Source organism: Canariomyces notabilis (assembly GCF_033297395.1).
Source record: "Canariomyces notabilis strain CBS 508.74 unplaced genomic scaffold N656scaffold_4, whole genome shotgun sequence".
In the NCBI taxonomy this organism is placed as follows: domain Eukaryota; kingdom Fungi; phylum Ascomycota; class Sordariomycetes; order Sordariales; family Chaetomiaceae; genus Canariomyces; species Canariomyces notabilis.
The window spans coordinates 1,019,992-1,046,007 of NW_027041826.1; the positions used below are offsets into that span (position 1 = coordinate 1,019,992).

A 26,016-nucleotide genomic window follows, 5' to 3' on the forward strand; every position below is an offset into this window, starting at 1 on the left:
GATAACAAAGTGGAATAGGAAGCGGCGTGATCAGGCACGAGCAAACAAGTGCTGAAGTACTAGGTCGGGGAACTGATATTGATGAATCACTGGTGGGGTTGAGCGACGGGACAACAACGACAAGATGGTTTTTCAACTAAGCGTGCCTCACTGCCTGTTGTCGCACAGACCTCGAAAACGTCAACTGAGCGGACAAGCTGTGGGACGAACACGCATTCGAGAAACAGCGGAAGCTTTATGTAGATATTAAGATCTGGAGCTTGGCTGGCACCTCAGGTGGTTAGATACCGTACCATCACGGTTCAGGGCTCCGCAGGTGTCAGTGACCACGCTGCTGCATTTTTCCCTAATGGGTCTTGGCGGTTTGGGGATGTCACTCCCTGTCCCGGTAATTTACCGGGTTGGTAAACGGGTGGTAATGCAATTACAGCCTGGGCTCCCTGGGGCAGGTACTTGTACCTTATGTATCATGAACCCAAAACGGAAGTGAATCAGTGGTGCATCTGTCAACAAGGTACTCGAGAACTGAAACTTACCGGTACGGATCTTATTTCATTGTATTGGCGGTCCTCGAGCAGGGCAGGCAAGGGAGAATCACTAGTCAACAACACCAAGACGGAACACGGCGCATGTGTCAGATCCACAAGCTATTTTTCGGGACCAGTGTATTGTACAGTTGTCCAGTTGTCCAGCGCTGGGCTGCGTCCCGCCGGGCAGGGTGCCAATAACCGCTTTCGAGGGTCATACTGGGGAACTGATCGCAACGCGGTATCTCATGATTGCAAGATACCTTAATACCTAGTGGACATGTTGACATGTTTGCAGACATTTGCATCACCACACGTGCCGTTACTACCCAAAGGTACTGTACATACGTACTGGAGGACACCACCGGCTCTGCTCTGTTGTGCAACAAACGCCTTACTACCAACCTATGCAGTGCGGTGTGGGCGACACCGACATGGCCAAGATTCCTCTGGTAACAGCCTCGGCAGGCCATTGGTGACCGCCTATTCTTCACCTCCCGCCTCGAGTCTCTCGCTCCGAGTCTCTCGCTCCGAGTCTCCCCACTGTTCACCCAACGACCCCTAACTCAGGGAGCTGGTAGCTTACCTCTGGGTATTACTCAACCGAGGGAAGTCTTCCGGAGGCAGTATGGTAAACGCCGGGATTCATGGCACCCGCTCCCCCCACTCCCTTCGCCGTTGCTGATCACGGACCTCGATATTTTGTGACGGGGTCCTGTTGACGTTAACGTTACTCCTCTCTTTGCCAGAAGTGTAACTTCTCCGCCCCGCCCTGCTGGGTGAGCCGAACGCCAGGTTGTCTTGGGATGTCTTGGTGTTGTGTCGCCAAGGTGCTAGGCAGTGGGGTTGCCGTCAGCTAGAGCCGGCACAAAAAAATATGTTACGATAAATGGACGCACCGAGAGAAACCGCCAGAACCCCCTCTTGCCTGATTTGTTGACGGGGAGGCGGTCGGTCGGGTCGAAGAAAGAAAAGTGCCAATCTTTCCAGTCTTCGAATCGTCTGCGGCCACCGCACCCATTCCAAGATGGACCAACATGATTGGAATGCTGCCCGAAACCGGCCAGGCATTGTCCCATCTGAAGGGCTCTCCAAGCAGATCCGACCCACCCCAGCAGCGCAGCTCTCACGTTATCGCATAATTCGCATCCGGCGTGTCACAGGCTGGGACACGGATGGGGAGGTTGGGAGGAGAGATAACCGGCGGAGGAAGAGAAAACCTGGGATCATTTGCAGGGTTGGAAATCGGAAAATGGATGACATCAGATTCAGGCGGGTGCGTTGATCTCCCATCTGGCTGCATTCTGTGCTGTATGTAAGTGTACTGTACCTATCGCAACCTCATTCACAGTGATGCCTTCCCCCACCCCTCGCAGTGTGCGAACTGCAATGGCCTGCATCATGCAGCTTCACCGTCTTGCAACTAACAAACTAGGGTCCAGAAGGACCTCGTTCTGCATGAGCAGGATGATGGAGCGAAGATGGCCCGAAAACACCGACGGCTCCCGAGCAGAGACTGGGCTGCGTGGGACAACTTAGGGTAATTTAGCTTGTTGGTGCAGCTCCTCTCTTGTCTCTTCGGCTGCACGCCGCGCTTGGCTGCAGCGAATCTGGCCGGCGGTGGCTCCCCGTCGACTCGCGTCGGATACTCGAGTTTGATACTTGGCTCTGTAACGTGCATAGCGTTACCCTGCAATGGAAAGAAAATGTACTAGCCTCACGTATTCAAAGTTACATGGAAGTTGTAGCCGGAGGCCTCAATTCTTTTTCCTGGAAGGGACGCCCCCCGCCGGACCCGGATTGCGGGACCAGTGCCGGGGAAGCTGTCCCGCGAGGCGCCGGCCTAAGCTTGGCATTGTTCTCCACTTCAGTGCTGGTACCGACTTGGAGGTATCGTGGCATTTTTCCCTGGACAAGCTGGTTTTTTCGTGCGACTACAGGAAGATAACGTTGTCAAAGCGAAACCTGCTGTTGAATTCACTTGCACATTCCAGGATTGCCTGCAGGGCCCGTTGGTCCAACATAAATACCTACATAGCTTTGGAGTCATCACGAACCACGTGGGACAAACCGAGCGTTTGATTCATCTTTTCTGGAGAGTCTCGCCGCGCTCTCTTCCAGCCACCACAATACCGCCCGCTCTCGTCAGGCGCTCTGCCTGCCTCATCCCAGTCCATCCACGTCTCGAGGTTGGGGGTCGAGTTGGCCGGTTACACCGATCCACCCGTCCAGCCCAGGTAGTGTCTGAGATCTAGATACCTTCGTATCGGACACACGCCATGGATAGTTATCTTCTGCCCGCCAGCCCAGCCCTCAGCCCTCCCGAATTTCGTTCGATAAAGTGTATGCCCTCCGACGCCGAATATGCAATTTTGCTGACGAAGACCTGCGTAGCCTCAGGACACCGGACCCCCGAGACTACACAATGACTAAGGCGGCCCAAGCAAGGAGAAGATGCTATTCGTAGCTCTTTCCAAGTTTGGTTGCCAGCATTATCATCCAGTTCTAACATAAACTATATCACGCTCAGGCATATGTGCGGGAGAGGTTACGCAAATACCAGTCAACCAGCTTGCGGCCCATCTTTGCTTCTGAGATATGAATCAGGTCCTGCGCAGTAAAGTCAGCATCATTGCGAGCGTTTCACCGTGGGCCAACCGCTCTCGCCAGGATTACTTACACCCTGCATCGCATAGTCGAGATCGCTTATGTTGACCCAATCACCCTCCAACAATCCATTGTCGGTCCAGCGCAGCTGCTTAGTCCGCTGCTTGTTGACGAGCAGCCACGAGCGCAGCTCCTCAGGCTTGACGTCGAGGAAGCCGGCCAACGTCATCAGGTCCATGGTTGTGTACAGCCGCAGATACGACTTGACCGTCGGGCTCCACATGTTTGTCTTGACCTCCTCCATGAAGATGGACAGATGGTGGTCGATGGGGTCGACGTTGGCCTCCGGGCGGTCAAAGTCGGGCGGGACGGGCGAGATGAACTTGGGGCAGGCAAGCTTGAAGAGCTCCTCGTAGACGGGAAGCGACTCGGGGCCGCCGCGCTGCAGCTTCAGGAGCTGATCACCATACTTCTCGCGCAGGGCGGTGTGGATGGTGTCGTCCAGGCGGGTCGGCTGAAAGGCGACGCAGATGGCAATCAAGGCGAGCATCTGGTCGTTCTTTTTGGAGATCGAGTCGTATTGCGTGTTCTTCTGGAAGTTCTTGGTCCGCGATACGTAGACCAGGATGTGGCTGAACATGCGGATGGCGTCGGCGTACCGGCGCATCATCATGTACGAGAAACCCACGTAGTAGTAGGTCGTGAAGTGGGCAGCCATGACGCGGGCGAACATAGCCTTCTTGTTCAGCTCAATGTCGTCGAGCGTTTTCAACGCGAGGCTAAAGTCTCCGAGGAGGCAATGGACCCGGAGGAGGCCGATAATTGAGAAATACCCCAGCATGCGGTAGAGGTTCTTTGAGCCATAGGGACCGGCCACGAGCATGGGGTCCTCGTTCCTCCTCATAGCCGCCAACTGCTCCGTGATTTGCGACTTCTGAATCAGGGAGTAGAGGACGTTGAGCACGCTGTAGCAGCCCCATGTGTTGGGGTTCTCTCGCAGGATCTGCGCCTCCTCCTCGTTGTTTCCCTGGCGGGCAATCCTGGCCCTGTACGAGGAGAATGTGTTGAATTGGTAGATGAACTCATCAATCACATCCCACGCCCAGTAGTACTAGATCAGCAAAACAACATGGTCAGCAACGGAACCCCCGGCCAACCGAAACCCAGACATCCGGCGCAGGTAGAACTAACCGATGGAGGCTCGAGATCTACAGGACCGCTCTCTGAATTAAGGATGAAGTGAAAGAGTCCGCAGTAATTGTCGTAGCTCTGGAACTTTGTTTCGAGGGTCGCCTGGAAATCTAGGGGCTGGGCAGCCTGGGCCAGCTTGGCCTGGATATCGTCCGTCTGTTGGGCGAGGAGGGCTTGGTCGACGTCGTCCATACCGCCTTCATATTGCACCTGCTCCCTATAGTCGGCGACGAGAGCTTCCTCCTCAACGTCGCTGTCGTCCTCCATGGCGCGGACGGGCGCCATGCCGTTCTGGAAAGCGCTCATACTGTCAATCGTCTGAACGCTTGATGTCGTCGAGCGATTCGGGCAGTCTTTAGCAGGCTTTGACTGAGAGCGGTAGGGAGGTGGTGCCTTGGCTGCCACAAAGACCCAGAAACTTGAATGCTTTGCTTGGTGGGGCTCGATTTTTTGTGTTTGAGGGCCGCGAGTGGTGAATTTTCGCTGGCTGATAGGGTTTGGTGTGCATCAATAGCCTTTTTACCTGAAAGGACTCGACTACTGCATATTCTGTTAGATACATAGAGAAGAAGGAGGAGGAGACATCAGAATTCAAAATTGAAACGCACTCCCCTGTCTGTGTTTTCTATCTGTTTTTACTGTTGGTATCCAATATTCCATGTCGACACTCAAGTTGCATAACCGTAGACATCAATGCTGTGTGCCCGCTATCGCAGTCATCTTGAATCATGTTGAATCAGAATGTTGCATCGCTGTATCAGGGTATATCAACCTCTTGCCCCGCCAAACATCCCACTTTCCCTCCTCGTTCAAGCAGCCATCGAGGTGTTAGTCAGTGCCTACCCCTGCTAGGGACAACAACAACCTAAGTGTTGGGTCGATATCAAGTCATTCTTTCCCTCACTCATTACCTTACACTACATTTCTTGAGGTCAGGTTGAATTGCTACACACAAGATGCCCGTTGTTAGTCCAGAAAAGCTGGCAAAACTCCAGCAAAATGCTGATGACGTGCGGAATGTAAGTTCCTCTCCTACCTTCCCAGCTCAAAATCAAAATCAAGACTGATCAACTAACCAATATTCTACAGATATGCATTCTGGCCCATGTGGTACGGATAGAGATCCCATCTTCTCATTTCTTATGCAAAGTGCCGGTAACACCCAGTTCGGAGCTCACACATCCTCTCCTAGGACCACGGCAAAACATCACTTACAGATGCCCTTCTCGCCACAAATGGCATCATCTCGCCGAAGCTGGCCGGCAAGATCCGTTATCTGGATTCTCGACCGGATGAGCAGCTGAGGGGAATCACTATGGAGTCGTCAGCCATCTCGCTCTACTTCTCGATGTTGCGGAGGGCGAGTCCTGAGGCTGCCCCTGAACCAAAAGAGTACCTCATCAACCTCATAGATTCCCCCGGTCATATCGACTTTAGCAGCGAGGTGTCCACGGCGTCGCGTCTCTGTGACGGAGCCGTAGTCTTGGTCGATGCAGTGGAGGGTGTGTGCAGCCAGACGGTCACGGTCCTGAGGCAAACGTGGATTGAGAAGCTGAAGCCTCTCCTCGTCATCAACAAGATAGACCGTCTGATCACAGAGCTGAAGATGACTCCTGGAGAGGCATATATCCACTTAAGCAAGCTTTTAGAGCAGGTCAATGCGGTTCTAGGGAGCTTCTTCCAGGGCGAGCGGATGGAGGAAGACCTCAACTGGCGGCAGAGGATGGAGGAGCGAGTCGCTGCCTCAGCAGCCAAGGAAGCCAAGGAGGCCAGGCTGGCGGAGCAACAGGTCGACGCTGGTGAGCTCCAGTTTCAGGAAAGAGATGACGAGGAACTGTACTTTGCTCCCGAAAAGAACAACGTCATTTTTGGCAGCGCCATCGATGGCTGGGCTTTTACCGTAAGGCAGTTTGCCGGCCTCTACGAGAAGAAACTTGGCATCAAACGAAGTATACTGGAAAAGGTTCTCTGGGGGAACTTCTATCTGGACCCCAAGACGAAGAAGGTCCTGGGCCCCAAGCATCTGAAGGGGCGGCCCCTGAAACCCATCTTTGTCCAGCTGGTGCTCGAGCAAATATGGGCCGTCTATCAGGCAACCGTGGGTGGAGACAACGGGAAGGGGGATGCCGCTCTTCTCGAGAAGATAACCAAATCCCTTAATCTCTCAATCCCCCCCCATATCCTCCGTTCCCGGGACCCAAGGCTCCTTCTTACCACCGTGTTTTCTTCTTGGTTGCCGCTGTCGGTGGCCTTGCTAGTTTCCGTGGTTGAATCGCTTCCTTCACCGAGATCGGCGCAAGCTGAGCGCTTCCCTTCCCTGTTGCAAGAGGTCCCGGGGGCAGAGCACATCGACCCTCGAGTCAAGGAGGCCATGGTGTCGTTCAAAAAGGCGCCGTCAGACCCTATGGTAGCCTACGTCAGCAAAATGGTATCGGTTAAGGAGAGCGAACTGCCAGAAAACAGGCGTCGAGGTCCTATGAGCGGCGAGGAGGCGCGAGAATTGGCAAGACAGAAGCGAGCCGAGGCAGCCCGGGCCCAAGGGAACATGGGTGGCGGAAACGACATGGATGCCCTCACAACAGCGTTCTCAGAGGCCACGTTGGAGCACGAAGTGCCAGAGGGCGACGAGAAGCAAGTCGAGCCCGAGCACCTCATCGGGTTTGCTCGCATCTATTCCGGGACGCTGTCTGTCGGGGACGAGATTTACGTCTTACCGCCCAAATTCTCCCCAGCCCAACCTTTCGCTGAGCCTGTACCGAACAAGGTAAAAGTTACGGCGCTCTACATGCTCATGGGCCGCAACCTTGAGGCCCTTAAGTCGGTTCCTGCTGGTGTCGTCTTTGGCATCCGGGGCCTTGAAGGCAGCGGGATCCTGAAATCCGGAACCCTGTGCAGCCAGCTCGAAGGATCCGTCAACCTGGCTGGCATCGCGAACCTCCAAGGTAGACCCATTGTGCGTGTGGCGTTGGAACCTGTCAACCCGTACGACCTCGACAAAATGATTAAGGGTCTTCAGCTGCTTGTGCAGAGCGACCCTTGCGCCGAGTATGAGCAATTCTCCAGTGGCGAGCACGTCTTGTTGACCGCCGGAGAACTGCATCTTGAGAGGTGCTTGACAGATCTCCGGGAACGGTTCGCCGGCTGCGAGGTCCAGGCTGGCGCGCCCATCGTGCCCTACCGGGAAACCATCGTCCGCGCCGAAGAGATGCGCCCACCCGTTAACAAAGACTTGGGTCGAGGTGTGGTGGTTGGTGTGACGAGCTCCAAGCAGGTGTCGGTTACTCTGCGGGTGAGGCCCCTCCCCTCCGACGTCACCACCTTTCTCGTCAAGAATGCAGGAAGCATCAAGCGGCTATACTCTGATCGCAGAGCGGCCGAGGAACCGCGCGATAATTCATCCCCGGAGCGAGCAGCAGAGCATGTCACCATCCAGGACGAAGCTGCCGAGGGTGACGACGAACTCTCAAGGGCCCGAAAAGTCCTCCCGTCCGAAGAACTCGGCAGAAAGCTCCAATCCCAGTTCGACGGCGAGAAAGGGCGTCTCGACACATGGAAAGGGGTCGTCGACCGGATCGTCTCGTTCGGTCCCCGCCGGACAGGCCCGAACCTTCTCATCGACGCCACCAAGGAGCAGCTCTTTCCCAAGGCCTTCGGCTCCGATAGCATTCACAAGAAGAGTACCGATAACCGGACTTTGGCTCAACAAGAGTCCCTCAGCCCGCACCATTTCAGCGACAAGATCACGTACGGGTTCCAGCTTGCCACACAGCACGGTCCGCTCTGCCACGAGCCGGTGCAGGGTATCGCCGTGTTCATTGAGGACATCTCGACGACAGACGAAGGGGGCGACGAATCTACCGAGGCGCGGGATCGTCTGGGCCGTCTGACGGGCGAGGTGATCAAAACGGTCCAGCAGTCGATTCACAAGGCCTTCTTGGACTGGTCGCCGAGGCTCATGCTGGCCATGTACTCGTGCGAGATCCAAGCATCCAGTACGTCCACTCCCAGTCCTCATCCCGCTCTTCTTCCACATCTTCTTCCTTTCCTTCCCGTTCTGTGGTTCCGTCACCCCGCCGCCCCCCCCCATCAACAAAAACTCACTAACCTAACCCCCCTTTGCCGAAAACAGCCGAAGTCCTCGGCCGCGTGTACGACGTACTCACCCGGCGGCGCGGGCGGGTCCAGGCCGAGGCGATGAACGAGGGCACGCCCTTTTTCACGATCCAGGCCCTCTTGCCCGTGGCCGAGTCGTTTGGCTTTGCCGACGAGATGCGCAAGCGGACCTCGGGCGCCGCGCAGCCGCAGCTCATCTTCGCCGGCTTCGAGGTCCTCGACGAGGACCCCTTCTGGGTGCCTTTTACCGAGGACGACCTCGAGGACCTGGGCGAGTACGGCGACCGCGAGAACGTGGCCAAGCGCTACATGGACTCGGTGCGGCGCCGCAAGGGCTTGCTGGTCGAGGGCCGCAACGTGGCGACCGACGCGCAGAAGCAAAAGACTTTGAAGCGGTAGTACGTATGTAGAGGACGACTACATACTTAAGGTAGTGGGAGGGAAAAGGAGCGTGTGGGGAGCTTTCTGTGATGATGATGTTGATGCTGCCAGCAGTGGTTCTCTGTTGGAGACTGTAAACAAATAACTTCGTCAATCACACATTTTATGTACCTTGGTGGGCATGCGGATGAAGGTGGTTAGGAGCATAGAATCACATCACGCGAACCACAACACCAGGCAACACCAACTCACAAACATGCGTGTCCCATTGACTTTTTGTCTTGCTATGCCTTGTCTAAACCGAGCAGGACCCAACCCTCGAACCCGCTAACCCGCAGGAAAATTCAGCTTCCAGGCTAGTCTGATCTGCGCTGAATGGCCCCTACGTAGGAGGCGATACAGCGGTTTCAACCATCAAGGAAAGAGGAGATAGAAAAGGGTGGCCAGCTAGACTGCATGAGATGACCGCGAAAAGAGAAAATCAAACCCCAAGGACAGGCAGGAGCCCGCAAAGCGTGAAGGGAGACCGCCTCCCAACCTTTGAGCCCAGATCTATTAGGATATTTGTCCTCCCGTCCAGAAGAGCCGAGATTGTGCCCATATCAAAGCAGACAGCACCTGCCGTGACGACCAAAAAAAACCACGCAATCCACATCGATCGTTTCGCTATTGCCCCGTTTTGATAGAGGGCGCCCTCAATCTAGAAACCGAGAAACACCGCGCCGCCGCATTTCCTGTGCATTAAAGACGTTGCCAAGTGGCGAGAGATGCATACTTTTTCGGAGAGCCGTGAGTGTTCTTGGTCGGGATCATTGCGTCTTGTCCGCTCTTGTCAACTGCGGGCCATGCCGACTGACAACCCAGCATTGGAAATGAGTGGTAGATCCGTCATCCCGAAAATCCGGTGTCTAAGAGGAGAAACGCAAAGCCGGCATGATTTACCTCGTTACGAAAGGTTGAACGAGGATAGTGGGTAGTGCTGAGGCCTAGCTATCTTGGAGGAGGACGAACAAGATTGCAATGGGAGCGGAGAGCGCGCGAGCGAGGGAGGGCAATGGGAGAAACCCACGTCCACCCAGTCACGAGCGCCAGGGCACTCGCCCGGGGCCGATCGAGCCCTAAGTAGATGAAGCGGTGAGCGCGAGCTTCAGAGGCCGCCTTTGTTGCACTCAGGAAACAACAGGGCGGTTGCTCTGTCCGCGGCGGCCCTTGTTGGGGACCATAGTCCAGCCATCCTCATCGACCGTCGGCGTTGATGGGCTCTGCTCGACGCTGGGTGACTGCGGCGGCTGCGGGGCAGGACCATTTCCGCTGGACCGGGGTGCCCGTGGGATGTCGCTGCGAGGGCCACGAGCGGGACCGCCACGGCGCGGACCGCTAGGGATATGCCCGCCGCGAGAAGGCGCACGCTGCTCACCTGAAGCCTGCCTCCAATTACCGCTTTCGACAGCCCGTGACTTGGGCGCTGGGGCACTGTCCCGAGCCTCACGCGGCCGGATGGGGATCTTTTGCTCGCTTGAAGGGCCGTCCGCAGCGGCTTCCGCTGCTGCTGGCTTTGCCTCCTCCACTGGGGTATCTGCTACGTTGTTGGCTTTAGCTGCCTCTTCAGCAGCTGCTTTCTCGGCAGCTTCTTTAGCGGCAGCCTCCCGAGCACGCTTTTCTTCCTTTGCTCTCTCCTCGGCCTCTTTCTTCTCTCTTAGACGCCTCTCCTCAACCTCACGCTCCCGGGCGGCTGTGTCGATCGGACGCGCGGCGCCGAACGGGCTGGCTTTGGAATCAGTGGTAGTGGCAGCAGCAGGAGTGGTATCGGCTGCCTCAGAGACAGTCCGCTTGGTGAGCTGCAACTTTGGCCTTCCAGAGGGCTGAGCTGCAGCAGAAGCGGCCGGCGAAGGGGGTGCCTCAGTGCCTTCGTGGGATTGACCGGGCGACTTGGCAGGTGCATCAGGACGCATGAGGCTTCGCCAGTTAGTTTCTTTCTCGGCGGCGGTCGGAACGCGCTCTGGGCGCTCTGGGCGGTCGGCAAATTCGCGACGCGGTGGGCGGGAACCGTCCTGGCGGCCTTCGCCCGGACCCCAAGCGGCAGGCGAAGCTCTCCGGGTACCACGAAACGACTCGGATCGGCCCTCGTTGGTACGTGGACGGGAGCCCTCACGAGACTCGGGACGCTCGGGCGGTGAAAGAGGAGACAGAGGGCCCCGTCTCTCCCAGTTACTAAAGTCACGAACTTTGCCATCGTCGCTCGGCTGGAATTCGCGGGGTCCGCGGCGCTCGCCAAAGTCAGGACCACGCCGATCACCACCGCGGGAAGGAACGTCGGCCAAAGGACCCCTGCGCTGGGACCAATCTAATTCGCGGGCTGAATCGGTTCTCTCGAAGCCCCCCCTCGCTGTGAAAGACAGTCAGTGGATGTGACAGAATTCACCAAAGGAGGAATAGACATACGCGGATCCGCAACCTTGATTCGGATGCTCCGACCCTGAAACGTCATTCCATCTCGGGTAAGAGCGGTCTTGAGACCCTCGACATCGGCAAACTCGGCATATGCAAAGCCCTTGGGACGGTTTTGCTCTCGATCCTCAATGATCCGCACGCTCACAATGTCACAGCCCTCGAAAAATTCAGTAACGCTCTCGACGGTGGCATCATAGGACAGATTCCCAAGATGAGCGGTGAAAGGCGGCTTGTCGGGCAGTTTCTGAGGCAAATTGTCACGGAGCGAGTGGTAACCTTGAAAGAGAGAGGTTAGTCAATTTCCCTAAAAGTGTGATTTGAGGGTGCGGCATACCCCTATCATTTCCGCCATATGAGCTGCTTCCGCCGTACGAGGTTTGTCCGGTGCGGCGCTCCGAGGGAGGAAGCGGCTGGGTGCCTAGCTGCTGTTAGTATATTCTCGGTCTCTTCTCAATTCGCTACTGCAAATCGCATACCAGAGGCTAGCAAAATCAGCGCGGAAAACAAACAGGCTGGCTGTCTACCGGGGGCCTAACTTACCATATGTGTCCTCGACTTCATCCGCCCAGGAGCCGCCGCCACCGCCAAACGCTGCGCAAGTCAGTTCACAGATTCCAACAACTCCAAGCCCGCCGAATTGAGCTGCCTTGGCATCGGGGGGAGCACTCACAGGGATCCTGCAAAAAATCGCCCAGAGACAACTTCTGGACTTCCTTCTTCTTCGGCGCTGCACGGACAATGTTAGCAAGCAATGCCGCAGAGGTTCGAATGCCCCGCGCTTCTGCGATGGGGCGAGGAGTCTGGTTATTGGGTGGTGCTCACCCATGATGGCGGTTTCGTTTCTCAGCCCACGCGCTGCGATGTACCACCGAAGCGCGCAGTTGGAAAAGTCGTTTGTCGGAGATGCGGGTCTCCAACAATGGTTGAGATGGGTAGAGCGCTTTCTTGCTCAATGAATCTATTGAGTCCCCGGGTGCGATGCAAACGGAGACAGATAAAGGGGGAGTGCAAAGATGACCGGCTCACGATCGAGCGGGTGGTAAGGTGGTTTGGTAACGCAGGCTGGGTTTGCGGGTGGGAGCGAAAAATCAGCTGCGTCGGTTTAGGAATGAGGGTTGACATTTTTTTTCCCTTCTGGCTGGCTGTAGCAGGTGGGCTGGAGGTCCTGATCAACGCTAACTGGAAACGGCTTAGCGGCATTGAGGGGGAGTGGCAACTCTGCATCCTAACGTGAACTACAAAGTACATCCCTATTGCTGCTATTGTCTCTGGAGTTCAACTTCATACACTCGACATAGCAGCACAGGTATAGGCTTGTATAATGCTTCACTCCACAGCATCTCCCATTATGACCTTGTTGAGTCTTTGAGCAATTTCGCCCATCCACGACCGGTTTTCCCTTCATTGTTCTCTTTTTTTTTGTCTTCCTGAAACCGCTGGACAAGACCCTCCTAACTATACTACGCTGTGGTGATTTAGCTCGTCCTGTTAAGTTTCTTTGGTAATCCTGTGCCTTCTACACCGGAAGCATGAAGCGCATAGTATTGGAACAGCATCACGACGGCACCATTGACTCTCAGGGCCACTCTGCAACCCCTGCAAGTCCAAATCCAGAACAGCCCCAGCCGAGGACTCCCACACCATCATCATCAAGGCAACAACGACAACGACAGACAATTCCGCCCGAGTTGATAGAAATTGTCGTACCTTCACTTAAAGTTGGTGCAGCCGCCGGTATGCTCCCTTAACTAGCCATCATCCTTGACCTATACTATGTCATATGGCTCTGACATGCTCAAGGCGCGTGCGGTATATTTGCTGGTGCCACAGCCGGGATCATACGGTCTGCGCCAACCGTGTTGTTTTCGGCCTTCGCGGGAGTACAGTGGTTTACGCTCGGATTTAGCTATTATGGTAAGCTACACCCCGCCTAAGGGACTCTTTCGATGTGAAGTGTCCTGACAGGAAAAACCTTCTCAGGGGCTCGGCAGGTTGCCCTTAACTACTTTGGTGGGAGGGAAGCGGAAACTGCCCCGAGGGACAAGCTCAAGGCCAGCACTGTGGCAGGCGGCTTTGCTGGCCTGTCGGGCGGTTTATTAAGTGAGTCTTGACAACTTCAATCGGTTGGCTAGCTAATATGCTGATTGTCTTGAAGGGGGGCCAAGAAACATTCTTCCAGGTATCTTGATGTTCTCACTGTATGGGGCAGGAGGCCAGACCGTTTTGAACTGGATGGATGCAAAGAGAGCTGCTAGGGCCGCCGAGTCCCCGTCGACACAGAGCAACGGCTTCTGGTCAAGGTGGAGCCCCCTTAAACGGCTTTCGGACCAGGATTACGAGAAAATTCTCGAGGAGAGACTGCTTGGGGTTGAAGCTGACATTGCAATGGTGGATGACCACATCAGGGAGCTTCTTGAGTCTGAAAAGAAGGCGAAGGGAGGATCTCCTGGAGCTGACAAGGGTAGCTCAGTGCCGCCGGATAGGGAGTAAAGAGGTGCAGAGCTGCCCTCCCAAGAGTGGGGGTGGGGCCTCCCTATAAACTACTCTGTATCTGCCATCTTGGTGCAAATGTAATACTATGTATGTCCGTCCTCAGCAGGTTCGGCGGGCGAAAGGGGCTGGGATTATTGAACGTTGAGCACCACATTCACAGATGTATTCGAGTGCTCCATGCCTCTTATTGCACTTCTGTGCCATTGAACGATGGCAGTATGGCGAAGCCCACATCTGACAACTGAGGGGACTTAGGGGGAGCTCATACACTGACGTGGTATGTGATGAGATGGTTCCACTGATTTCTGGCATGAAAGCTCTAGTCTAAACCTGGGATTGCTCATTGCAGACAGATTACAATCGGACATGTCAATGTGTACTGTACATACAATACGGATACCTCCGTACAATATGCCTTATTAGATTCCGAACTTCCAAGCAAATAATCAAAGTTAGGGCTTGAGCTAAATCGCGGGAAGAGTTCACCATTGAGGTCCATCCAAACCCACCAATGGAGAAATATGAGTGTCTTCTGCTCCTCCCCTGCCGATCCCTTCTCGCTCTTGCGTGAAGTTGTGTCCAAACCGAGTTTAGCCAATCTTCGGGAAAGTTCAATACCCCACCGTTAGTGAGGGCGGTGTTCCGGGGCAGTAAATTCCCCAAGGTTCCTGCCAAGGACAACTGCCCAGGAAGCCGCCCAGCTAGCTTAGGTCAACGCTAAGCTATCCGTATCCGTTAATCATCATAGAAGCTGGAGGTGCCCTAGATCCTTCTCGGAAAACGCTCTCGAAATTCGAATGGAACCAGGATCGGTGGTCCATTAAATATTCCGTTTCAAAGGCTCCTTCCTTCTACATTACACTAATAATGAGCCCTGACATGGTAGCCAGTTATTCCCGTCATCATCATCAATTTCCCCTGCCTGCAACCCGCTGACAGGTTATCTGTCTGCCGAGTGGCGCCTCGAGTCCTAGTTGTCAGCAACAATATACTAACGTTACGTCTTTTCCGTCTTTTCTTTGACATCCAACAACCGCCGCTTTTAAAGGCGTTTTGCGGCGGCGCACTCCATGCGCCACTTATCCACCTCGTCGGATAGAGCCAACAAGAGACGACGAGGATCCAAGAATACTACACACTACGGCGTAGCAGTGAGCGGACGTCTGGCCGCGTCCCGTCCTTGACTTAAAACTTGAGGTGAACACCCGGGCTTGAGTGACCTCTTCTGTTCCCGGAATGCCACCTCCGTGAAGCTAGCAACGGACCGGGCCGTTTGTGTCTGGTATCGCGCCCCCCGCCCGGTCAAATCTCGTCGACAACTTCGAGACTAAGAGTGCCTGGCCCAGCGACGGCTGCGACTCATGGGCGCCGCGTGTTGGTCCTTGCTGCCGGCTGCTCCGTCGAAATGGCCCTGCTCAATCCTACTTTCGTATTCGGCATTCTAGTGCTCCTCTATCTGTCGTCCTTCGTTCTCTTCGCCGTCATCCGCATAATCACGGGCGTCTCGATTCAGCGCATTGGCTACTTTTCACTTCGTCGTGTCGCCTACACCCCCCGCGATGGCATCCGCATCGACGTTCGAGGACTTGGCCTCAACGTCCACCGCCCGACCTTCGCCCAACCCACTTGGCTGAGCATTGTTGTGAGCGAGCTCGTCGTCACCGTCAACGTTCAAGAGCTCGAGGGGAGCAAGGCAGCCGGCGCTGCGCCTGAAGATGGCGAATCCCACGCCGACGAAGCTGCGCCCAACCGGCCAGAGACTCCGAGGACTCCGAGGCCATTGGGCCCTATGCGCCGGGATACTAACCTAGATGGACGAAGCAAGACCTGGAAACGGTTGACAAGGGTGAAGGAACGCATCAAGCGCCTGCATCGGAGCGTCAACTGGCTTCGCATGGTCGACGTCGTCGCCACCAATTCAACCGTCAGCATCGAGGGTGTGGGCAACGTGCAGATGGGCAGTTTCACCATGGCGGTAGATACGAGGCGCAAGATGGTGGATCGTGCGCGCTTCTTCTTGCAGGGAAAAGGGGAGAAGAAGGGTCAGAAGCAGCAGGCCGAATGGATCGTCACCCTCCGAAGCGTGTTGTTTACCGCCGAGGGGGAAGAGTCGCTGGAGGTTCTCGACAGCGCCAGCCTGAATATTCATGGTTACCTCTATGAAGCGCTCGATGGCCTTCGCGACACCTCTATTTCTCTCAAGCTGGGCCGCGTGCACATCCCCTACGATCATATTCGCCATAGCGTCGCTCAGTACAAAAACATCAGATCCCAGAGCGACAAAACCTTTGCCCAGTCTGAACCCGTCGACCTGCTTGTTGATCGGGTGATTCAGGAGTTCGACGCTCCAGGAAGCACCAATCATGAACTTATGCAGACCGTGTCCGACTCGAAAGAACTTGCGAGCTCTATTCTCAGGGGCATCAAGGAGGTCCAGTTCGCCGTTAGCTCCATTGGGCTCACCAAAAAGATCGAGAGGGTCAAGCCCGGCGGCACTCCGGTTCTGTTGACGGCATCCATGAAGGAAGTCGGCATAGATCTCCATCGACTGGATCCAAAATCAGCAGCGCACAGAATGTATTTCCCCTCTAAGGATATTGCCCATGAGGCCTTGGCCGCTGCACTGTCCATCTCCGTCGGCCTTGACGACGGGCACGGCAAGCCTGAGCGCATAATGTACATTCCAATGGCGACCACGACTGCCAAGACAACGCTGCCATCCAAGACGGTTGAGCTCGCCGACGAAGGGACTGCCGAGCAGCGGAACGCCAACATACTCTTTGCGAACTCGGTTGTCACCTCTCCCTCTGTCGACTTTGACCCTCGGCACCTCCCCCTCCTGTTGGCGATGCTGCAGCGGAGACCAAAGCCGCCAAAGGCGCAGCAGCAACAACGGCATATGCTCATTTCACGACTCCTCCCCAAAGCGAACATCAAGTTCTCGATGCACGAGCCTGTTGTGAGGATAGCACTTCCCCCTGTCCAAAAGTCGGCCGACCCCGACGAGTTTGACTTGATTATATCATCTATATCGTCTGTCTCCCTAGACGTTGAATCATTCCATTCGGCTGTCGAGGAGCTTCACTATTCTCTAGCCGCTACCATGCGGGTCCAGACGCACAGTTTGTATTACCAGACCTCCGCCGGGAACCGCTTCGACCTGCTCGAGACGGAGACATTCGACTTGAAAGTGCAGCTCAATGCGTCGCCAGACTTGCACGTGGCCGTGACAGGCAACCTCCAGACCTTTACGCTCAAGATGGTTAGGGACGAGATCCGTGACGGCTTGCGCCAGATAGTGAGGCAATTACGGCTTAATGTCGAGCCGGACAAACGCGCTGTTTCAAAGACGCCAAGGCACTCAAACTTCTTGCGCTCCTTACCCCCGTGGCTCTTGCATTTCCAACTCCATTGCTCAGATTGCAGCATCGAAGTTGCGGGCGTGGATAAGGACATATCTGAGGACTTGAGAGGCGTTGCCATTCAGCTGGATTCGTGGTCAGCGGAGTATCGCGCTCAAAGACTGGATGGTTTGCAACGGCAGCCGTCCCGGCGCAGAGCCAGCAGCAGGGGGATGATGTCCCCCGAGGCAGATCTACTGAGAGCCGTTCCAGTATCGCCCAGGAAAAAGTATTACAATGATGGCGACGGCCGTCGCTTATCTATTCAGGCCCGGGCGTTCGAGGTGTTCATGGTTGAGTCGGAGGAAAAGTGCGAGTTTGAGCCATTTGTGAGCGTTCCCAAATTTGAGCTCGCGCTCTCGACCTTGAGCGACAACCAAGGCCCGGTGCTCCACGTCCACTCCTATATCCGGACCATCCTAGTCCAATACTCTCTCTATCGACACTACGCTGCGACCGTGGCCGCTTCATCACTGCGGAAAGCGTTCTTAAGGACCACCAGAGAGGCGGCCGAGCCGATGACGCCCCCTATGTCCCCACAGAGACGAATCATTGGCCACCTATCACCACCAAGCGGCAGTACCCCTGATTTTCCCCTAGGTAATATCGATTTATCGAGGGCTACTCCCGAGCTTGTCTCGGTCGATTTCAGGGCCACTCTAGTCCAGATCAAGGCGGACTTGCCTTCGGATCCCCCGTTGATGCTGCACATCTACAACATGGAAGCAGCACGCCATCGATGGTCCACCCCGTTCTTACACGCTAAGCTAATCCGGCTATACGCGGAAGCCCCTAGGATGCGCAGAGTCTGGGCTAGGATAGTCAGCGTCAAGAATGCTAGGATGGACTACCGAGAATCTCGACGCAAGACTGCTGGCGGCGCACTTCATGAAGAGAGGTTGTTTGACATCGTTTTGGATACCATCCGCTTGGCCGTCCCTCATGAAATGGTCATTTATAAGATCACAGACAACCTTGTCAATACCGTCAAGTCTGTCATTCAGCTTCACCACAGGTTCAAAACCGGCACGAATGAGTACATTCTTGACAAGGGCCCGGAGGGTCCGAGGAACGTTCCCAAGGTATCGCTTCGCGCAAAGACGCTCCTTTTCGAGCTAGAAGATGGCGCTTTCGAATGGAAGCTCGGTGTGATTTACCGGGCCGGGCTGGTGGAGATGATGCAGCGTCAGGCGCGCGAGGAAGCCTTCCGCGTCAAGGTCAAGAAAATCCATGAGGAAGAATCGAAAAAGGGGCCTTCTAAATTGCGGGCGCGATCCGCTGCTCGCATGCCTGAACCCCCGACACCGGGGGTCTCTCATACTAGAAGCCGCAGCGCTGACGGCCTCCGGCGAGGGCCCGCTGAGGGGCATTTCCGCAGTCGGGGACCTAGGTATGACCCGGAAAGCGGCAGCCAAGGGATCAGTGGGTACGCGCGCATCTCTATCGCCGAGGCAAGACACAAGCTAGACTTGCACAATGCCAAGAGCTGGAAGCATCGTATTGACCGCCAATACGCGCTGGCTAAGAACGGAATGAAAGATGTTTACTCCCAGTTCTGGGGGGTAAATGAGATGCCTGACGATCTGGAGGACGGTGAAAGAATCTTGGAGGTACCGCAGAGACCCGCCCTCATGTCAACAATCATCAACGATTTGCAAGTCACGATCGACAAGCCCTCCTTCCCGTTGAGACAACTTCCAGACTTCCTACACAAGGTCGGGAAAGGTATGCCGAGGGACATGCAATACGCTCTTCTCGTCCCCATGAATGTGCAAATAAGCATGGGCGAAGCCAGGATAACACTTCGCGATTATCCCCTGCCGTTCTTGCACGTGCCAGCCACCAAACCAGACCAGCCAGTCCGACTTCCCGCCCTGTCTATGTCGACGGACTTTGTGATTGCCGAGGAATATCGCGGCCCAGAGTCTACTCGAAAGATCAAGGTTCAGATTGTGCCGCCACGGAACCTAGACCCGACGCTACCCAACGAGGGAAGCTTTGCAGTTGATGTGCGTAGAACTATCGGGCCTGTCAAGACTTTTTCGGACATGACCATCGACATTCATACCGCGAACCCAACCCGCATTACTTGGGGCCCGTCATATCAGCCCGCGATCCAAGACATGATGATGGCCATTGAGTCAATGACAAAACCGCAGCTCGATCCCTCTGAGAGGGTTGGGTTCTGGGATAAGATTCGCCTCAACTTCCACTCGCGCATCCGGGTTGCTTGGCGTGGCGATGGCGATGTTCACCTTGCGCTCAAGGGCAGTCGGGATCCTTATCAGGTCACCGGGAACGGCGCGGGGTTCCTGATGTGCTGGCGGAACGATGTGAGATTGAACGTGCACACCGACGATGACCCGAAGCGTTTCATGACTGTCGACAGCGGTGAGTATGTCCTAGCGGTGCCCGACTACAGCCATCAAGTCCGGGAAAGTCGCCGGCAACACGGTGAAGACGAGAGCATCTCAAGCGAAAGCAGTCAAAGGTCTGGCGCAGAGTTCAAGAAGGTTGTCATGAAGCTTTCAGGCAAGGTGCAGTGGCTGGCCGGGCTCGTCTTTGAGCGGGCGATTGAGCAAGGTAACAGGAGTTTCGAGTTCATCCCACACTACAAGGTAGTGCTCAAAGCTCCGCAATATGCCAAGACCCAAGGCGGACTCCCTTACGACGCTTTTCGCGGCTTTCGCAGCCAGCACATCCATCTGTCCGTGGCCGTCCGCGCGCCAGTCGATCGGGAATGGAATGGGTCGATCGTTGAACCCTCTCGCAGCTACAATGCCGTTCATCTAACACCTCGGCTCTTTACGCACTTTTTCGCCTGGTGGTCCCTCTTCTCTGGCCCGCTCTCCCTGCCCATCAGGCAAGGCTCGCTCTGGCCCGGGCGAGAGAAAAACAGCAAAAAGTTCGGCAGACATCTCGCTACCATCAAATACAACCTCTTGCTGGCGCCGCTATACCTCAGCCACATCTACAAGCACAAGGATGCCGAGGACCCTGAGAACACGGTGTCGGCCACCGGGATCAAGGTTCGGTTTGACAGCTGGATCCTGGACTTGCATCAAAGGCGCGAGGAGTTCAGCACCAGGGACCACGGCCTCAAGACTCAAAGCAAGACCAGTAGTATGAAGATTCATGCCGGGCAGCTGGACCTTGTCTCGGCCGACGTCCGCGCGGTCTCTGCAAGCATCCGTAACAGGACAGCGGACCCGAAGCATTCGCCTTCGACTTTCATGATGGATCAGGAAGGGAGCGGGATTGACCTCTCCCGCTTTACGATACCCGACAATGACCTGACGTGGATCGATATGGATGATTTTATCGAGCTTGACTCGATCCTACCGACCGAACCAAATCCTGATACCAAAATCCTTCCTCTTGCATTCGCCCCTCGCATTACCTACTTCCGCCAAACAGATATAGGCGGCGTCATCGACGGCGATCCCGATCGGACCAGTCCCTTTGGCAAGGAGCCTACTCACTTCTGCATCATGAGCGAGGACGACGATCCTAGGAGGGTACAAAGTCAACTTATCCGTCAGCGGCTGGAGCAGCTTGAAGAGCAAGTGGAGACACACAAGCGGAACCTGGGCGAGATTGAGCTTCGCCTTATCCGAGGCGATCCCGCCCAGACAGATCTTAAGGCTGGGTTCGACGCCTTGAATCGACAGACGACAGTTCTTGTTGGAAAACGAGCATTCTTAGAACGGATGCTAGACGAGATGACGCCGCGTTCTCCCACAGCCCCCGAGAATGATGATGGACCCCCTCCAAAGCTGCAAGGGAGCATGACGAGCCCGGCCGCTGCCGAGTTTGCGAGCGATTTCAAGAACCGGTTCGTAATCCACAACATGCAGCTGAAATGGAACAATACACTACGGAACATTATCCTCCGCTACATTCACCAGGTCGGTCAACGCCGAGGCTTCGTTTACTATCTGTCTCGCCCTGCAGTGAAATTCATTCTAGATCTAGTGGAGGAACAAACGAAGTCAAAGACGGCCACAACCCCCATGGGAACCAGCAGCGGTCCGGATATAAACGGAGTGAACCGTGAGGCCCAGAGCGACATTCAGGACAAAATCCGCAGAATCTTGCAGGATAACAAGAAATTTACCAGTGTGAATGGCACTGGGGATGCAGGGACACACACATCCATGGCCGATCTGTCGAGCGGCATCGCGGATGACTTCACAACTCAGAACAGCTACCATGTCCGCCTTATTGCGCCGCAAATCCAGCTACAGAGTGACAGAAACAAGAAGCACGTGGTTCTGACGACATCCAAGGGCATGGAACTCAAAGTGGTCGATGTTCTCGACAAGAGCAGGATGTCTGATAACGTCAGTGGTCTTGTTCAGCGGCGATTCCTTGTCAACATGGACAGCACGCAGTTTTTCGTTACCCATCAAAAGTGGTTTACGACGCAGATGTTGTCCATGTATTCGGGGAATACCTACGGCACCCCGTCTGGTTCTTCATGGCCGCCTTGGGTTCCGATGGAGATCATGTTCGACTTTCAAGCGGATCCATTCGGTTTCAAGCGCGTTGTGCAGAAGACATCCGCAATGCTTCGTTATGACAAGTTCAACACGCTGCGGCTCAAGTATAACGACGAGGTCAACACCAGTGAAGGTGGCGGTGTAGCCGTGGAGGGCGAGACCGAGCGGCGGACGGACAGTCTCTGGATCGAGTTCCCGCAGGCGCATGCTTTGTGCAACTCTTCGCAGTATTACGCCATCTACATCATTGTTGTTGATCTCCTCATGTATAGTGAGCCCCTTGAAAAGACGCGGAACGAAAGGCTCGAAAAAATCATGCTGGCTTCGGATTTCAGCGACCTGAGGGGCGCTCCGGAGATGGTTACCAAACTTCAGGAGCGAGTCCGGCAGCTCGAAGAGATCAAGATGCATTTCCAAACTCACTCCAGGCAGTTAGACAAGAAAGGGTGGGAAGACCGGATGGTGCTGGAGCGTGATTTGGCAGCATGCGAGGACGAATTGTTCTTCATGATGAAAGCCATTACCTCCTCTCAGAGGAAGTTTGACAATGCGAATAGCACCACTCTCATGAAGTGGAGCATCATGGCCAAGGAAATCGTCTGGCAGCTCATCCGGGACAACAACGAGCCCCTTGTTGAGCTGCAGCTCAAGAACGTGGAATACGATCGGACCGACAACTCGGATGGGTCGCACATCAACTTGATCCAAGTGGGCAAGATCCTAGGTTTGAACCTGCTCCCCGACGCCATCTATCCTGCAATGGTGGCACCGTACATCGAGAGTGACCATGGTGGCTTCGACACGGGCTCGCAACCAATGATCCAGGTGTATTGGAATATGCTCGAGGCCATTGCTGGCATCCCTGTCATGGACCACTTCGAAGTAAACCTGTTCCCGCTAAAAATTCAACTTGAGCGCGAGATTGGAAAGAAACTCTTCGAGTACATCTTCCCTGGTACGGGTGGTGAGAAAAGTTCCAGCGGCATGGAGTCTCCATCCATGAATAAGCAGTCCATGGCAGGGGACGGAGAGGACGAAGAAGACAGCGAATCGCTAGCCGAGTCGATGCCTCGCCTTGTGACAGCAGATCAAGAGCAGCTTGACGTGCCGTATACGAAACGCGCGGGTTCTCTTGAAATGCGCCTTCGCCCCACACTCACCTCGGATCCTGACGAGGCTTCTATCAAGGACCAAAAGGCCCTCAGCATCCATTCGGGCGAGGGCTCCTCCTTCCGTCTCTTCCGAGCGGGTACCGGATTCAAGTCTGTGAGCAAGAAGCGGTCGGCCGAGTCCCTGCGTCTGAACACGCCGCGGCCTGGCATTCTCAGGTCAGCTACCGGCTTCTCGTCAAACAAGGATGCCGCTTCGGGCGAGTCTAGGAAGGGATCCCGCTTTATCTTGCGACACCGCTCCAACGAGAGCGAAAGGCACAAGCAATCTGACGATTTGACCAAGATGATCGACCGAGCCTCCAATTACATGACGTTTGCCTACATCAGGATGCCGTCCGTCGTTCTATGTTTGAGCTACAAGGGCAAGGGCGACCGCAATTTCGAGGATGTGCACGACTTTGTCTTCCGGCTGCCGACAATTGAGTACCGCAACAAGACGTGGTCCAACCTGGATCTTGCCCTTGCGCTCAAAAGCCGAGTCATCAAGGCCTTGATAAGCCACACGGGGGCCATCATCGGGAACAAGTTCTCCAGACATAGGCCGAACACGGCACAACAGTCGAAGCTGCGAGAACTAGCCACGAGTTCGATACTGCTCGCAACGCCCACAGCAGCCGAGTCGCGGGACACCAGCGGTGACGACTCGTCTTCGGTATACGACTTTTCACGCTCCCCGCCAGAATCCATCCGGCGTTCGCAGACCTCTATCCCCGTCCCATCCACCAGCAGGAGCTCTAGCATCGCATCCTCGCGTTCACAGCGATCCAGCAACGTGTCTGTCCTCACGCAGCCCACAGGGGCGGTTCCCTCGTTTCTCATGGCACCGCCTTCGCCGGCTACTACGGCGCCGCCCGAGACGCAGCACGGCCAGGGCCACAGAAGCGGCTTCAATCTCTTGCGGCCCACATCTAGCGGATGGTCCAGGGCTTTTGGAGGCGGGGCGCAGAGTCAAGGGAACAACAATGGCTCGTCTCCTCGACCAGGGAGCAGCAACGGGGTTGTGTCTGCTGCAGCGTCTTCTGCCGGGACGCCAATCAGCAGCGCGCCCGGGGATCATCATCAAGCTAGTCCTGAGCGCAGGAAGACGGGTGCGTTGCGTGACAGGATCCAAGCTTTGGCGCACCGGTTGAAGGATCGCGAGGGGACGGCGCTGCATGTGGGTAGCGACGAGGGCGCGAGGGATGATGACACGGGGACTGGGCAACAAGAGCAGAGTGGCGGTGGGAATGGGCTCCTCAGGAAGCCGAGTCGAAGTCACAGGGTGAAGCCTTCTTAGGTAAAGAAGGGAAGGAAGGGGTATTGCGGGCACGTTGATGACATTAATCATTTCCTTGTCTCTTTTGTCTTTGGCCTTGATTTCCTTGTTTTCCATGCATACTGTCAACACACTAGTAACGGATTAGAGGGAAGACGGAAGAGGGAGGCAATTGTGACAGCATAGTTTCGGCGTAAGGAGCCTTCCCTTTTCTTTTCTTCTTTCTTTTCCTTTTTCTTTTCTTTCTTGTACAGGCGGACGGATAGAACACATTACCCTTGTAGCAGGCAGGCAGGCATCTAAGCAACGTTGATATTCTCTCGTGTTCTGATCTTGTAAATATTAGCTTCCATCGACAAGTACATGGCGAGAAACTGAAGGACATTGAGGTGAAATTGTATGTACTTGGTACTGTAAATATATATTTCCCCGTAACGTTAGTTACAGGACCGAGGTGTGGCTGTCCTTCCTTATCTTATCGCAGCCGCAATCACAGCAGACCACCCCTCCATGATATGCTCCATCAACTTTCCACTGTAGGCTGCAGCGAAGCTCCAACTGTTCTCCCGTCGCCTGTTGCACCCTCACTTCTGGCATCACACTTTGGACTAGAGGCACACGGGAACGCACCAAGAAAATGGGTAATGTCAATTCTTCTCTCTATGTGCATTGCTGCATCACTCGAAAACGAGCACACAGCTAATTGAAACCCTTCCAGAGCTCCCGCTAACCGACAAGCTCATCGACCGCCAGCGCGATGCACTCTACAACTACACCCCCTCGTCGCAGACCGAGATCTCGGCCAAGCGGCCGTGGGTCACTGATCCGCACTACTTCAAGACGGTCCGGATCAGTGCCGTGGCGCTCATCAAGATGGTCATGCACGCGCGCTCGGGCGGGTCGCTCGAGGTAATGGGCATCATGCAGGGCTACGTCGACGGCACGGCGCTGGTGGTGACGGACGCCTTCCGCCTGCCCGTCGAGGGCACCGAGACGCGCGTCAACGCCCAGGGCGACGCCGACGAGTACCTGGTGCAATACCTGGCCCTGTGTCGCGACGAGTCGCGCCAGGAGAACGTCATCGGCTGGTACCACTCGCACCCGGGCTACGGCTGCTGGCTGTCGGGCATCGACGTCGCCACGCAGCAGCTGCAGCAGCTCCAGGGCCCCATGGTCGCCATCGTCATCGACCCGGACCGCACCGTCAGCGCCAACAAGGTCGAGATTGGCGCCTTCCGCACCTTCCCGCAGGACTACACCCCATCTAACGCCACCACATCCACATCCACTTCATCCTCAACAAACCAACAACAGCAGCAACAACAACAGCAATCCGTCCCGCTCGCCAAGGCAGCCGACTTCGGCGCCCACGCCGCAAAGTACTACTCCCTCGAGGTGGAGCACTTCCGGTCCACGCTCGACTCCAAGCTGCTCGAGCTGCTGTGGAACAAGTACTGGGTGAGCACGCTGGCGCAGAACCCGTTGCTGGCCAACCGCGACTACGCGAGCAGCCAGATGAGCGACCTGGCCCATCGCATCCAGGACGCTGCCGCCGGCGTGGGCGTGGCGCGGCACCACGCAGCTGCCGGAGGTGCTGTAGGAGGTGGTGCTGGAGGCGGGAAATCATCCATGATGATGGGGCCGCTCGGTTCACAAATATTTGGCGGCGGGGGAAATGGAGCTTCGGGCACGGCAGCGGTGGCCGGTGATGATGCAGGTGGAGGAGGGGTTGAGGGGAAGAGCGCGCATGACCAGGTCATTGACAAGCTCGTCCGCGACATGAGCCAGGTTGCGGCCAAGGAGCGGGCTGGACTCATGGCTGCCGAGGTGAAAGCGCAGGTTTTCAGCCGTGGGCGGGAGTGAAGGGGCGGGTTGAGCATTAGGAGCGGAGAGACGGTCTTGCGTTGGGAATGCTCTTGGGAA

The 26,016-nt window shown here is 55.6% G+C and overlaps 5 protein-coding genes across 5 annotated transcripts; 3 read left to right on the forward strand and 2 right to left on the reverse strand.

Annotated features, from left to right (window-relative positions):
• Nucleotides 1–3,053: 3,053 nt before the first annotated feature.
• Nucleotides 3,054–4,631, reverse strand: N656DRAFT_795950 (uncharacterized protein; the record flags this gene model as incomplete). Its single annotated transcript, XM_064817476.1, has 3 exons — nucleotides 3,054–3,137; nucleotides 3,208–4,245; nucleotides 4,326–4,631. The coding sequence occupies 3 exons, from the start codon at nucleotides 4,629–4,631 to the stop codon at nucleotides 3,054–3,056; spliced, it is 1,428 nt and encodes a 475-aa protein (XP_064672841.1).
• Nucleotides 4,632–5,145: 514 nt separating this feature from the next.
• N656DRAFT_835278 (P-loop containing nucleoside triphosphate hydrolase protein) lies at nucleotides 5,146–8,837 on the forward strand (the record flags this gene model as incomplete). The annotated part of the gene is made up of 4 exons (XM_064818746.1): nucleotides 5,146–5,344; nucleotides 5,415–5,435; nucleotides 5,518–8,317; nucleotides 8,455–8,837. Exons 1-4 carry the CDS (start codon nucleotides 5,282–5,284, stop codon nucleotides 8,835–8,837), a joined length of 3,267 nt encoding a protein of 1,088 aa, XP_064672842.1. The 5' UTR covers nucleotides 5,146–5,281.
• A 1,151-nt stretch (nucleotides 8,838–9,988) lies between these two features.
• On the reverse strand, nucleotides 9,989–12,096 carry N656DRAFT_766523 (uncharacterized protein; the record flags this gene model as incomplete). Its single annotated transcript, XM_064813487.1, has 6 exons — nucleotides 9,989–11,205; nucleotides 11,262–11,546; nucleotides 11,605–11,688; nucleotides 11,811–11,861; nucleotides 11,941–11,997; nucleotides 12,093–12,096. The coding sequence occupies 6 exons, from the start codon at nucleotides 12,094–12,096 to the stop codon at nucleotides 9,989–9,991; spliced, it is 1,698 nt and encodes a 565-aa protein (XP_064672843.1).
• Nucleotides 12,097–12,622: 526 nt separating this feature from the next.
• N656DRAFT_776370 (uncharacterized protein) lies at nucleotides 12,623–14,149 on the forward strand. Its single transcript, XM_064814626.1, has 4 exons — nucleotides 12,623–13,004; nucleotides 13,071–13,184; nucleotides 13,251–13,370; nucleotides 13,426–14,149. The coding sequence occupies exons 1-4, from the start codon at nucleotides 12,800–12,802 to the stop codon at nucleotides 13,758–13,760; spliced, it is 774 nt and encodes a 257-aa protein (XP_064672844.1). The 5' UTR covers nucleotides 12,623–12,799; the 3' UTR covers nucleotides 13,761–14,149.
• Nucleotides 14,150–15,168: 1,019 nt separating this feature from the next.
• N656DRAFT_704385 (uncharacterized protein) lies at nucleotides 15,169–25,956 on the forward strand (the record flags this gene model as incomplete). Its single annotated transcript, XM_064811173.1, has 2 exons — nucleotides 15,169–24,091; nucleotides 24,812–25,956. The coding sequence occupies 2 exons, from the start codon at nucleotides 15,169–15,171 to the stop codon at nucleotides 25,954–25,956; spliced, it is 10,068 nt and encodes a 3,355-aa protein (XP_064672845.1).
• Nucleotides 25,957–26,016: the final 60 nt, after the last annotated feature.

Excerpts from the sequence above, each read along its gene's own strand:
- N656DRAFT_776370 (XM_064814626.1), top strand. The coding sequence starts at position 12,800 with ATGAAGCGCATAGTATTGGAACAGCATCACGACGGCACCATTGACTCT. Across the intron at positions 13,185-13,250 it reads GCTCGGATTTAGCTATTATG|GGGCTCGGCAGGTTGCCCTT; the intron begins GTAAGCTACACC and ends AAACCTTCTCAG. Across the intron at positions 13,371-13,425 it reads CCTGTCGGGCGGTTTATTAA|GGGGGCCAAGAAACATTCTT; the intron begins GTGAGTCTTGAC and ends ATTGTCTTGAAG.